Source organism: Clinocottus analis, unplaced genomic scaffold (assembly GCF_023055335.1).
Source record: "Clinocottus analis isolate CAN_PGR_092001 unplaced genomic scaffold, fCliAna1.0.p SCAF_20, whole genome shotgun sequence".
Classification (NCBI taxonomy): Eukaryota; Metazoa; Chordata; class Actinopteri; order Perciformes; family Cottidae; genus Clinocottus; species Clinocottus analis.
This window is the reverse complement of record NW_027175932.1, coordinates 13,854,845-13,867,267: the sequence shown is the minus strand read 5'-3', so window position 1 is coordinate 13,867,267 and position 12,423 is coordinate 13,854,845. Positions and strand designations below refer to the sequence as shown.

Genomic DNA, 12,423 nt, shown 5'->3' with positions numbered 1-12,423 from the left:
GGTCCAGGCCAGTTAAACTGCGACCCTGACCCAATCCCAATGTCCACAGAAAGTTTAGCTTAGCTTTGGACTCGCCCGGAGTGAACCACGCGCCAGAAAATGACTTCATTGTGTCGGGCGCGCTCGGTTCGGGCGATCACGTGACCCCCAAATGGTTATATAGTACTTAATAAAAGCACTATTTACATATCAAGGGTCATATATAGAAGTAAGTATTCTTTTTAAAGATGTGTATTTGAGTAAATATTTAGCAGCCAAATTAAATAGTTTACAGAATATTCAACCTAAATGTTTTTATGATGTAATACCTGACTTGTTGCTTTACAGTGTTTAAACAAAAAACATTAAGTAGTCTATGAATATGATTGTATATATAATTACAATCCCCCCTCATCATTGTGGAGGTTGTTTACATTATTATTACATTATTTACAATCTCAACAGAAAATTACAGTATTTTTTTGTTTTCAAGTCTTCCAGTCTCTCCCCTTAGGAGATGAGGTCATTTATCTGTTACTGTTTTTTGTCACAACGGCATTAATAACAAAATGAAAAGAGACGGTTGATGAATAAACTAGGTTTATAATCTACTCGCATTCCCCTAATTTCATGTATTTCTATGTTCCATCTTTAATGTTTCTATTTAAATGTAATGTACCAGACTGAACACCCGTGTGCTGAGATCTTGTTTCCCTTTTTCCTCCCTTCAAAAAAAAAGAAAAGTCACATTATGTTTAATGTCACAGTGCAGTGAATTGTGGGTAAATCCTTTAGGCACAGTCTGCTGAAATGCTGCTTTATGTAAAGGATCCATCAAGGGGTTGGGATTGGGCCCCGAGATGTTGAAGGGTTGAGGCCCTGGAGGAATGTATAACCCAGTCAAATGTTTCAGTGTCCTGCAACAGAATACTTATTGAATTTAATAGTGTTAATGCCTGTTATTCTTCTTGTTTCTATGTCACACGTTTGTCCTCAGACATGGCCGCCGCCAGCAGCCCCTTCTCTGAAGATCACTTTCTGTGCTCCATCTGTCTGGATGTGTTCACGGCTCCAGTCACCGTACCGTGTGGGCACAACTTTTGCAAGGCCTGCATCACAGAACACTGGGACATGAACCCTCGGAGTCAGTGCCCCATGTGCAACGAGCTCTTTGAAACAAGACCGGTACTGCACGTCAACACGTTCATATCCGAGATGGCCGCTGAGTTTAGGCACTCGGTCCAAAAGGTAGCCAGCAGCAGCAGCTCAGAGGGGCAAGAGTCCAAACCAGGAGAAGTTCTCTGTGAGATCTGCACTAAAAGCAAAGTGACGGCCCTGAAGTCCTGCCTGGTGTGCCTGGCCTCCTACTGCGAGACTCACCTGGAGCCTCATCACAGGGTCGCCGGCCTTCAAGGGCATACGCTGATAGATCCTGTGGAAAACCTGCAAAGCAGGCTGTGCGAGAACCACTACAAACCCCTGGAGCTGTTTTGCAGGACCGACCAGACGTGCGTGTGTCGGTTCTGCACCGATTCGAGTCACAGGTCCCATTACGTCGTCCCTCTAGCTGAAGAATATGGAGGAAAGAAAGCCGAGCTGGGAAGGAGGTTCAGCAGAGGATCCAGGAGAGGCGCCTGAAGATTGCCCAGATCAAACGGGCCGTGGAGCTCAGCAACGAGGGAGCAAGCAAAGAGACGGCGGAGGGTGTGCTGGTCTTCGCGGCTACGACGCAGTCTGTTGAGTAAGGTCTGGCTGAGCTCATTGAGACGATTGACAAGAAGCACAAAACGACGGAGAATCAGGCGGAAGGCATTATCAAAGAGCTGGAGGAGGACGTCTCTGAGCTCATGGCGAGACACTCGGAGCTGGAGCAGCTCTCGCACACAGAAGACCACCTCCACCTGCTCCAAAGCTTCCCAGCCTTCAGCCCCGCTCCGCCCACCAAGGACTGGACAAAGGTCAGAGTGCACACGTCCTATCACGGGACGGTTAGGAGGGCCGCGGCTCATTGAGCTGAGGAGCGCCCAGCAGTTTGCGGTGGATGTGACTCTGGACCCTGAAACGGCACATCAGGACCTCATCCTGTCTGATGATGGGAAGCGAGTCAGTCGAGGTCATAAACAGCGCACTCTTCCAGACAACCCAAAGAGATTTTCCACACGCTGTGTCTTAGCAAAGCAGAGTTTCTCTTCAGGAAGATTTTACCATGAAGTCCAGGTGAGAGGGAAGACTGACTGCACTGTGGGCGTGGTCAGAGAGTCGGTCAGCAGGAAGGACGTCTTCATCACAATGGCTCCAGTAAATGGCTACTGGATTGTACGCTTGATGAATGGAAATCAGTACAAAGCTTGCACTGCGCCTGCGATCCAGCTCATTCTGAAGTCGAGGCCCCAGAAGGTGGGCGTGTTTGTGGACTACGAGGAGGGTCTGGTCTCCTTTTATGACGTCGACGCTCCAGCTCTCATCTACTCCTTTACTGGCTGTGCCTTCACTGAGAAGCTCTACCCGTATCTCAACCCCAAGCGTAGGAACGAAGGTAAAAACACCTCCCCTCTGATCATTTGCTCCGTCGATCGCGCCGATTAGACGATCATAACGCGAGTCACCGCCATGTAAATGACAGAAATCGCTTTCCTATTTTGTTTCGATTGTTTTATTTTTACGTTGTCATTAATGCAAACTTAAGTAAATGTTTCATTCCATGTAAATGTTATTTCAGGCCTCACATACACATTAGATTCGTGATGTATAACGATTCACTTGTTGGCATTAAATCTCTTTAAATACAGATTCCCCAAAGAGTATAATTCTCTCTTTAGGGTAAATGCACCGTTGGGTCTGCTCCACTGGGAGGAGCCAGAGAAATAGTCCAGTTCCTTAATGGTTTCATTGGTGCTCTCTGAAGGTTTAAAATGCAGTTTTGACTGATTGAATAGTATGAATGTATACGTTACATTCCAGGTAACGCAGTCTGTTTGGCAGCAGACACAATTTAAAGTCTGGTAAAACTATAATCGGCCTACATATTTGAAATACACCATGAAAATCACTTACAAGTATGAATAAATGCACAAAAATGTGTTAATTTAACTAAGAAATTGTGACAAATTGGAGAGATCATAAGAATATCATTACTGTGAAACGTTATTCTTTTATTCTCACACATGGTAGTTTGTTGCAGTTGGATACAACATTGTCCCGACACGTTCTGACATTAAAGGACCAAAAGGAAAAATGGCAATAATTAAAACTATACAACTTCACCAATGAAACTTGGCCACCATAAAAAAAAAAGTAGTTCATTATACTGTTAAAGTGTCTTTCATCAAATGTTTGTTTTTCTGAAAGATGGTTGAGTTTTATGCCACGTTGGATTGTAGTATTATAGCTACGGTCCTGAGAGATGAGGATGTGTTAAAATCACAATTTCTGAGTTGATTCCTATGTTTTACCGGTTATTAATTTCGGAGTTATGAGCATACAATTGTAAATGTATTTTTGTACTGCCATTTAATGCTCTGCTTATGTGGTAAAGTTTATTGTTTGGTTATTTCTTTTGGGCTGTAAGAGCAAACTGTTAATAAAGTGCATTGTTCACATTATTGGGCCTGTCTTTGCTATTATTATTATTGAACTTGTTCAGGAGCTACTGTATCGTTCTTTCACTGGAGTCATTGTATATATGAGTCCCATCCATCACCAGGGGAGATGTGTGAGTGTTGTGTTGCTGACTTGTGCCTTTAATCACCTTTGAAGCTGCAGCAGCCCCTGTGGGAGTCCGTACAGACGGCCTCCAGCTTTCTGCCTCGCGTCACAGATTATGGTCTTAAATCAGCCGGGGATTTATTTTACTCTTTTGCTTTCAACAATTCATCCATTTCAACAAAGATGCTGAACGCTATGACTGACACGCGACGTGCAGTCAGAGAGAGAAACACTTTAGTACGAGGTGTTGTCGCTGGAGTGGATGGTCTCTCATGTTTATTGTTTCACTGTGATGTCACTCACGTGCTCCGTCATGACGTCCATCAGCTGGAGTTAACTGGAGTTAAGGTCACAGGTTCTTAGCCCGTGTGTGTTTAGAGGGGAGGGGGTGCTGTAACGTTATCGCTCCCCTTCGGCCCTCTCGGGATCTGATGAGGGATTTTTTTCCGATGTCGTCATCGGGACGTCAAGAGTTCAAGTTCATGTTGTTGTGGAGTTGTTGGACGCTTACACGCCTCTTCGGCTGACTGCCGGAGCTTGAATAGTTATGAAGGTTAAGTAGCTTCCCGAAAGGAAACTGAAATGAGACGCTCGTCTAAATATCTGCACGAGGAATGTAAATTGTATATTGAAAATGAATTTTTGTTCATATCTGCTGATAGCAGAGCAATACCTTTGACTCCATGTTTACTTCACCTGCTCCTGACGTAGCAGGCTTTCAGACTTAACAGTTGTGCAGCGTGATGAGACGTTTCCCACACCGCCGGCAGCCTGATAACAGAAACAGAAGTCGATGTTTAGAGCAAAGCTTATGGAAATGTCCCAGCAGGCCGAGCAGCTTCATATGGGGTCTGCAGCCTCAAGGAATGGAATGAAAGGTCACGCTGTATAAAATATGACTTTAACCAGTTTTGTCTTTTTTCATTCTTATGTAATCATAATAGAAAGTGAGATTATGGTTATTGAATGAGAGACTATGATTTCTTTTTAGTTATTCCTCTGGTTCTGGTTCGGGTTTAACTTCAGATTTTACCTCTTTGAGGTTTTCTTTTAATTGAAAAATAAAACATTTAAATGTGTTTTAAAAATTCACTGCAGGCATGTTGTCAACATAAACGTAAGGAGAAGATAGGGAATAATGACAGAATATTTTAAGTAGATTCCAATGTATTAACTACAAAAATATAAAATTATAATGGGGAAAAGCACATTCTACTCTAAAAGTTACCTCAAGGAAATATCTTTAGTTGATTCTGGCAGCCTCTGTGGACGTAAGTGGTCGTGTTTCCCACTTTATGTAAAGTAAAGGCCCTTAAAGTGTTCTGAAGATTATACAATTGTATGTTTTAGTGACATCATCAGTGACAATATCATTCCAAACAACCAAAACCCATGTGAGTAAAATGTAGATATTTATATGTTTTACACTGTGAAAAAAAGGCTGGAGTCAAACTGACCCGACAAACACATTTTAATGTTATGTTAGCACAGTTGTTCACATGAAATTAGGAAAAGTCATGAAATATAAAGCAAAAAAAATGATGTCAACCAATTTTTTTTCGAGTGGTTAAACATTGGAAGAGGTCAAATAGACCCCAAAGGTCATAGGAGGGTTAAGAAAACCTCATTTCACTGCAGCAGAGGTCTGACGGTTTGTACGACTCGGTTCTGGTTCTGGTCCCCCGTGCCTCCCTTCCCTCCAGCGGGCCAGCCATATAGAGGCACCAGCATCACATTTAGACCGCTTCATAATCATATATTTTGACAGGTGGATCATTTTTCTTGATGTTCATAAGTTTGAAAGTCTTGATATATTCTTTAAATTCACACAAAGATCCAATAAAATTGGGGGAAATAATACAAAATACATGATCCGTGCAAACTGGAGGCGGGAAAGCACAGAGTTATGTGGCCCATGTGACCGATGGGCGGGGCCAGAAGTGTGCTCTGCTGCACGTTCAACACACCTGACAGTGACATCACCAGGTGTCAATGCACCCTGACCGAGCGGAGGCGGAACAGAAGAACGGAGATGAAAGACGGGGAAACAGGAAAAACCTCCACGAGGAACCTTAAGCTCGTGTTTTGACCGCGTGCGTTCGCCTGACAGGAACTCACTTTGCTCTGACAGTTTTGCACGTTACCATGGAGACACCGCAAAGAGCCCAGTCATCCAGGCAACGTTGTGTTAAAAACCACTGTGAGGAAAAGTCTGTGGCTGGTGAGATGTGTGAGACGGCACGTATGCCGCTGCAGAGCAGCCGACAGGGCTGTGTGTGTGTGTGTGTGTGTGTGTGTGAGAGAGTGTGTGTGTGTGTGTGTGTGTGTGTGTGTGTGTGTGTGTGTGTGTGTGTGTGTGTGTGTGTGTGTGTGTAAGAGAGATTGTGTGTAAGTGATACATTTGTTGTGTGTTGGAGGTTTTAGATAATAGTGTCACATTTGTGTGTGTGTGTGTGTGTGTGCGTGTGTGTGTAGCATAGTGTCGAGTCACGTTTATTTCCACTGAAGCGAGACGGTATACGTTGTGTCACCCCTGCTTAGAGGTTTTGGACACACACACACACACACTCACACACACACACACACACACACACACAGATAACCATTTGAAAGATAAGCAATGAATGTATCCTGCTAATAAGCATTAGCCTGATAACTATATCTGGGTGTCCTGTTCCTTTGTCTCCATGAACACACACACACACACACACACACACACACACACACACACACACACACTGCAGTTTACGTTGACCTAACCTCACACACACACCGTCCTGCTGCCACAATCACCTCCTGGTGTAAATAGTGCATTCACTTATGTGTATATGCGGTCACAATTCATCCCGATTGACGGTATTTTTGCAGCCTCTACGAAGAATAAAAAGCGACTTTGGGAAGGTTTTTCATTTTTTAAACTACATGCTAGCTGGTGTTTTTCTGTCAACAATATTGCGCGCTGACGTTGCAACAGTGCGTGTTTGAGGACGTGTGTGCAGTCTCGTCTCAGTCGGGGAAAAAAAATAGGTCACTTTTCAAAGTTTCCGTGAATAAAAGCAACCGTGACGCGCAGCTCGGTAATGGTTCACAATTTCCTGTTTGTTCCCTGTTAAATCAAATAGTAATGAAAGATCAAATTTAGAATAACGGCAGCCTCAGCTTTAGAGCTGATTGTTTTCCACGTATATATATATATATATATATATATATATATATATATATATATATATATATATACATATATACATACAGCTGGATACCAAAACTTGATGCTCTTCTATATTCCCTTGTTTCTCCCACCGTAAACGTTCCCTTGTGGCTTTCTTGTTGCTTGTTATGTAATAAACTTCTTTTGACAGCCTAAAATATACAACCTCAGAAGGCTGTGATCCCTCTGACCTTGAAAACCTGTGAACAGACAAATTTGACTGTCTAAATTTACACCACGCCATGACGGTCCATCACTGCACAGCTGCACAGATGTGCGGTCAGCGGTAGCCTCCCCCAGCCTCTGAACACGCAGACGACGTTTGACAGGACAAGCAATTGCAGTGTCAGGTCCACTTTTTCCATCTCAAATGTTCCCACAGTGGGAATGTGTGGCTTTTCATCCCATGTTTGTTTCCACCCACACATCCAAGAGTGTAGAAACAACTGGCAATAAATGAAACCGAAAGTCCTCGGCCTTCAGTGACAACCACGGGCTGTGTACAGTCAAAGTAAATGGAAGATGACAGGATGAATCCCTGTGTGTGTGTGTGTGTGTGTGTGTGTGTGTGTGTCAGACACCTTTCTGCAGCACTTCTTTGAACTTTTCAATCTGATGCATGCCTGTGATTTCGCATGTATCTCAGGAGCCTCTATTCATATCCCTATTCATGTCTGAGACTCGTTCCTGCTCAAGCCAGTGACTCACTGTTATATTTCTATCTCAGCAAAAACCGCCTGACACCAGGTAACCACAAGTCAAGTCCATCTTATTTTTAGAGCGCCAAATCACAACAGAAGTTATCACGGGACCCTTCTAGACCGCACTCCTTCGTTCACAGGGACCCGACACCCACGGCCCCCTCCTTCAACTCCTTTAACGGGAAGAAACCCTGAGCCCGATTTGGGTTGAAAGAGAGAGAGTGAGAGATTCCTGAAAGTAGAGTCAGCAGTTAATTCGGCCAAAGGGCAACATTGCTCCTGATAGTCGATAAAGTGAAAGCAGCATGCGTTAGGCGACCCCGATTCACATTTTGCTGGGTTATTATTTACAATTCAAACTGAGCTGAGAACAATGGACTGGTTGGGGCTTAGTTAAATTAAGCTTAGTTTGGTTAAGCTCAGTTTAGTGTACTTGTAATACAAAGAAGCACCTGGCCAAACTGTGAGACAGAAAATGTACTTTTTTTTTTCTTTTTGCCACTGGGCAAACTAACTTATTTTCTACTTTGTACCAAGTAAATAGTCCTACTCTACATGTTTGTGTGTTTTGTGGACGAGACAGAGAGACAAAGAATCCCACTGCTCTATCTAGTATCTTGCAGCGAGCTTGGAGGCAATTATCTTGTCTTCGGGGGACAACCAGGCAGAAGCAAAGAGCCTGACGCTGTCCATAATTCAATAATCAGCGGACTATCAGTTAACACACTGTACCTCTTTTACTTAGTCAATACACAAAGTGTAGAAACATTCAGCTTCACTGTGCAGAGGAGCAGGCAGATATCTGGAAGATTAAGATCTCTGCATTGCTGCATTTTATCATAAATAAGTGTGTAAAAAGTGTATTCTGTCAACTAAATCCCACTGAAAAAAAGAAATCTACTGGCAGCGTATTGTCTAAGTTTCTGGACTTGTTTTGTGGGCATTACTGTATTTCAGCAGATAAACGGTGTACTGTAGCCCGAGTGACGTCAGGCTTGGATATTTCCTGCGCCGCTACAACGGCGTCAGATAGCATGGCTTCTAAGCTATCCGACGAGTTCATGTCGACACTGTCGGCTCTATTGCGTCTAACAGAGCTCCGGTTTGACTCGGCTCTGATGTTTCATACAGCTGAGAAGCAGCAGGGCAACCCAAAAGCCTTGAAACCAATCTCTCCTTCTTCATTTCCTACTTCTGCGTTATCTCAGTGTTACAGCCCAAACGGTTGTCAGCTAACGGATAACCGCTGTGCTCGCTGCTCTGTGTATCTACTCTGTGACAGCTTTGATATTTTTGCACAGATATTGTATCCAACCATATAAGCTATAGTCTTGTCCATTTGGATTATTGAGTCGTAGCCTAAACAGCTCGGTGCTTTCTTCAACCCTTTTATCCACGCTGGCCTGCTGATACAAAGTCTGTAGGAGTCACGCGTTGCACTGTGACACCTTTGTTCTCTTTTCAGGCATTTTCCACAAATTCCAAAATGTGCCATACTTACAAATAAAGGCCAGGTGTGGAAGTCAGAAAGAAGGGGCATTACTACAGAGAATCATTATTGACACATTATTGAGGCCAAATAATCATGACGCATTAAAATAGCATGGATATGTACAGGTGTTCAAATAAAAAAATAGATTCTGTCCACTTGAAGGACTTAAAGCCAACATGGTTTTGTCTAGATTCAAACTTTAAGGAAAGTGTCCAGACAGCAGCTGTGGTCAGCATGGATTTGTAGCAATGACACAAAGACGCAAAAAACGTGCAATGACACGAAGACGTGTGTCAGTGTACACGGAAAGATTTCTGTTGATTTGCATGTTTCAAAACAACTCCTGGCATTGCTTATAAATGGCTAAATAGCTAATTATGCAATCTGCATTCATAACTCATCTGCCCAAATGCAAAGTCTGAACCCATCTGATATCGTCTGACAATGATTTGGCTTTTTGTCGGTTTTAAAATGTACTTGTGAAATAATCCGGTCGTACACGGCATCTCTCTCCAACTCCGGTCTTGTATCTCAAGCTGCTTATTGGACCTTAAACAACAAACGGAAAAGGAAGTCTTTAATATCTGCTGGCTAACCTGAAACTCCAGAAATAAAGCTACTTGCCCCCACAGGCTTATCCAATAGATGATAGTTTCCGAGATTTGCCTCAAGCAGGTGATGGTCCAACCCAAAAGACATTTATTTAGCTTTGTTGTGTAGACATGATTAAGTTTGGTCCATACTGAATGGATCAGCAGGGGCCAACGATTCTGTAGAGTTTAGTTTTAGATGTAGGTAAATAATAAATATATCTGTAATTTCATCTTTAGCTCCGAGATTGTCCAGGGATGATTTTAGGGTTGCTTATTACAAAGCATAGATTCAACTTCCTTGTCAATGTCCACATAGTAGCTGTATATCGGAGCTACAACAGCCACTCTTAGCTGTTATTCGGCGGGCTGGTGCATGCTTGACGAAAGCTAACGAAGCAGTTGGCGCTCTTTGCAAATCACTCCCAATATGACAATCAGCTGCGTTGTCAACTGCACACGAGCATCTGACCTTAACAGGTGTTTCAGTCCAAAGTGTGTGCCTGGCGGTGTGTCAGAGATGCAGTATGTCAGAGTAAGTTACATGGAAGTTGGCCCTGAGTCGTGTCGCGTGTCGGAATGTAAATGTTATGACAGTCAAAGGGAGTCAGTGCCGATCCGGAGGCCTCGTGGACAGGTGCGTGAGCACGGCGTCTGCCTTTTGTCTGTTTACCAAACTCACATGAATGCAAAGTGTCACGTGGGAATGCAGTACATTCTGGTTGTCCTTTCCGTTAATCATGAACCGCTCCTCGTGTCCGATTAGCCTTTTTAGAAAACGCTTGGCATTCGCTGCTTGCAGTGTTGTTGGAGGGCGTACCCCTTTGAAGCGTGACCGTTCGGATCAGGCCGATTACTGAGGCCTCAGAAGTGCGGCGTGGTTGAGAACCGCTTATAACTCGTCGACTCCAAGGAAGTGACTCCGAGTTTAGTTGCCCATTAGCCAATGTGAACTGCAGATGATGATCTCATCCCTTCTCGTCATATTTTCCGGCGGCCCTCCAGGTTGCATCTTGTCACCGGAGGTTCACTCGAGGGTGGCTGGATTCAGGCAACAAATCCACTTGGTCAGTGTTCCAGAAAACATGATGTTTTCGCTGAAAATAAGGATGCTCGTCAAGTAACTTAAACTATGCGGACATGATGTTGTGTGACTCTTTGGCATAGCGTGTGTCACACAATATAACGTCATTAATACAAATCAGTTGAATGCCCGGTGCGTCTCTTACAGATGCTAAAGGGTGCCTTGTGTGTCAATATTGAGACACCGAGGGCTACTGACCAAGCAATGGTATTTGACGCCCTGGAAGTGAGACCAGGCTGTTCCTTTACCCTTAGATAACCCGTCTGCAGCTCGCTGTCCACCACCAGACGACAGACAGACGTTAGCATCGATGTGGAGGACAGGGGCGTCGCTTCTAAAGACGCAAAGTGTGAAATTACTTACTCATACACTAGCTATGAGAACGTCAGTGTTTTCTTAAGTAATATTTAAGTTTTGGTGACTGCAATAACCACCTTATAAAGTAGCTGCGGCTAACACATTAGCAGGCAGTCGCCTATTCATCAGCCAGATGACGCGGAGCAACATTAGCACAGATACTGGAGTTGTGTTTGTCCACCTGATGAACGTTCGTTCAACATTCACTCTTCTTTTCGCTCCGTTGCTAAATGCTCCACTCTGCTCACCAGCTACTTGCTAACTTGCTAACTGCAGCTGGAAACAATACGATGGTAGGCTTGGGCCTGCAAAATCAAACACAATAATCAAAACCGTCAATTATAATATATATATATATACATGGTATATTAAATATTTTAGATTTGAGGTTTTAGACCCACAAGTCATATATTGACGTTATCGTGGACTCTTTTTGTGGCCATTCTGTCACTGATTTATAGACGATTTTGTATTATCAACCACACAAGATATGTTTTTAGATTAAACATGAGACTAATAGTCAACAGTCAACCGTTAAGTATTACAACTGCACATAAAATGAGGATTTTCTACAACACGTGGTGTTTGCTGTCAGATGTAAGAGCCAATCAGCTCTGTGATGTGGCGACAGCCAGGCGTTTCCCATCATGCACTGGGCCAGGCAGTCGGTGGAGAGCTGCTGCAGCGCCTGGCTCTGAAACCGACGGCCTCCTCTCTCTCGTAAGAGTACCGTTGACCACGCGTGCATGACGTCAGAACAAGTCGGGATCAGACACAAATCTCCCCAGCGTAGCACGCTGATCGCTGCTGATCGCTGCTGATCGCTGCTGATCAATTCTGCGCAGAGCTGGCTCATCTCGAACGAACCCAATGACCTGGATGGATTTTGTGTGCAGCGTCCATCTACTAGAAAACCTTCTTGAGCTTTTCAGTCCCAACGTGCACCAGCGAGGTGGAGCCACCGACCTCGTTCTTCATTTCCTGCTCTGTGTGTCTCTTCGTCCACTTGGTCGGTGTCAGATCTCTGATTTACGCTGCAGGATCGCATTCCACTGGACGCTGTGGAACATTGTGCCGCTCCAAAGGTTTGTGCAGATCCGTCGGGTGTGAAATGTTGTTTGGTTGTTCTCTTTTTCTTTTGTCATCAACATGAACCAGATCTGTAAGTTTCCACTGCGCTAGAAATCACTGTAATAAGTCACCTATCTCCAGTCACTTGGCCTGGAAAAAAACTATTCAGTTAGTGGCTAGTGTGGACAAAAACTGTGCTCTTGACTCTCAAAATGATTTATCAGCTTCTTTTTTCT

General features: G+C 43.9%; 1 protein-coding gene across 1 annotated transcript; it reads left to right on the top strand.

The window, feature by feature from the left end:
- Positions 1-978: 978 nt before the first annotated feature.
- Positions 979-2,933, top strand: LOC137791847 (E3 ubiquitin-protein ligase TRIM39-like). Its single transcript, XM_068587039.1, has 2 exons — positions 979-1,523; positions 1,620-2,933. The coding sequence occupies exons 1-2, from the start codon at positions 979-981 to the stop codon at positions 2,563-2,565; spliced, it is 1,491 nt and encodes a 496-aa protein (XP_068443140.1). The 3' UTR covers positions 2,566-2,933.
- Positions 2,934-12,423: the final 9,490 nt, after the last annotated feature.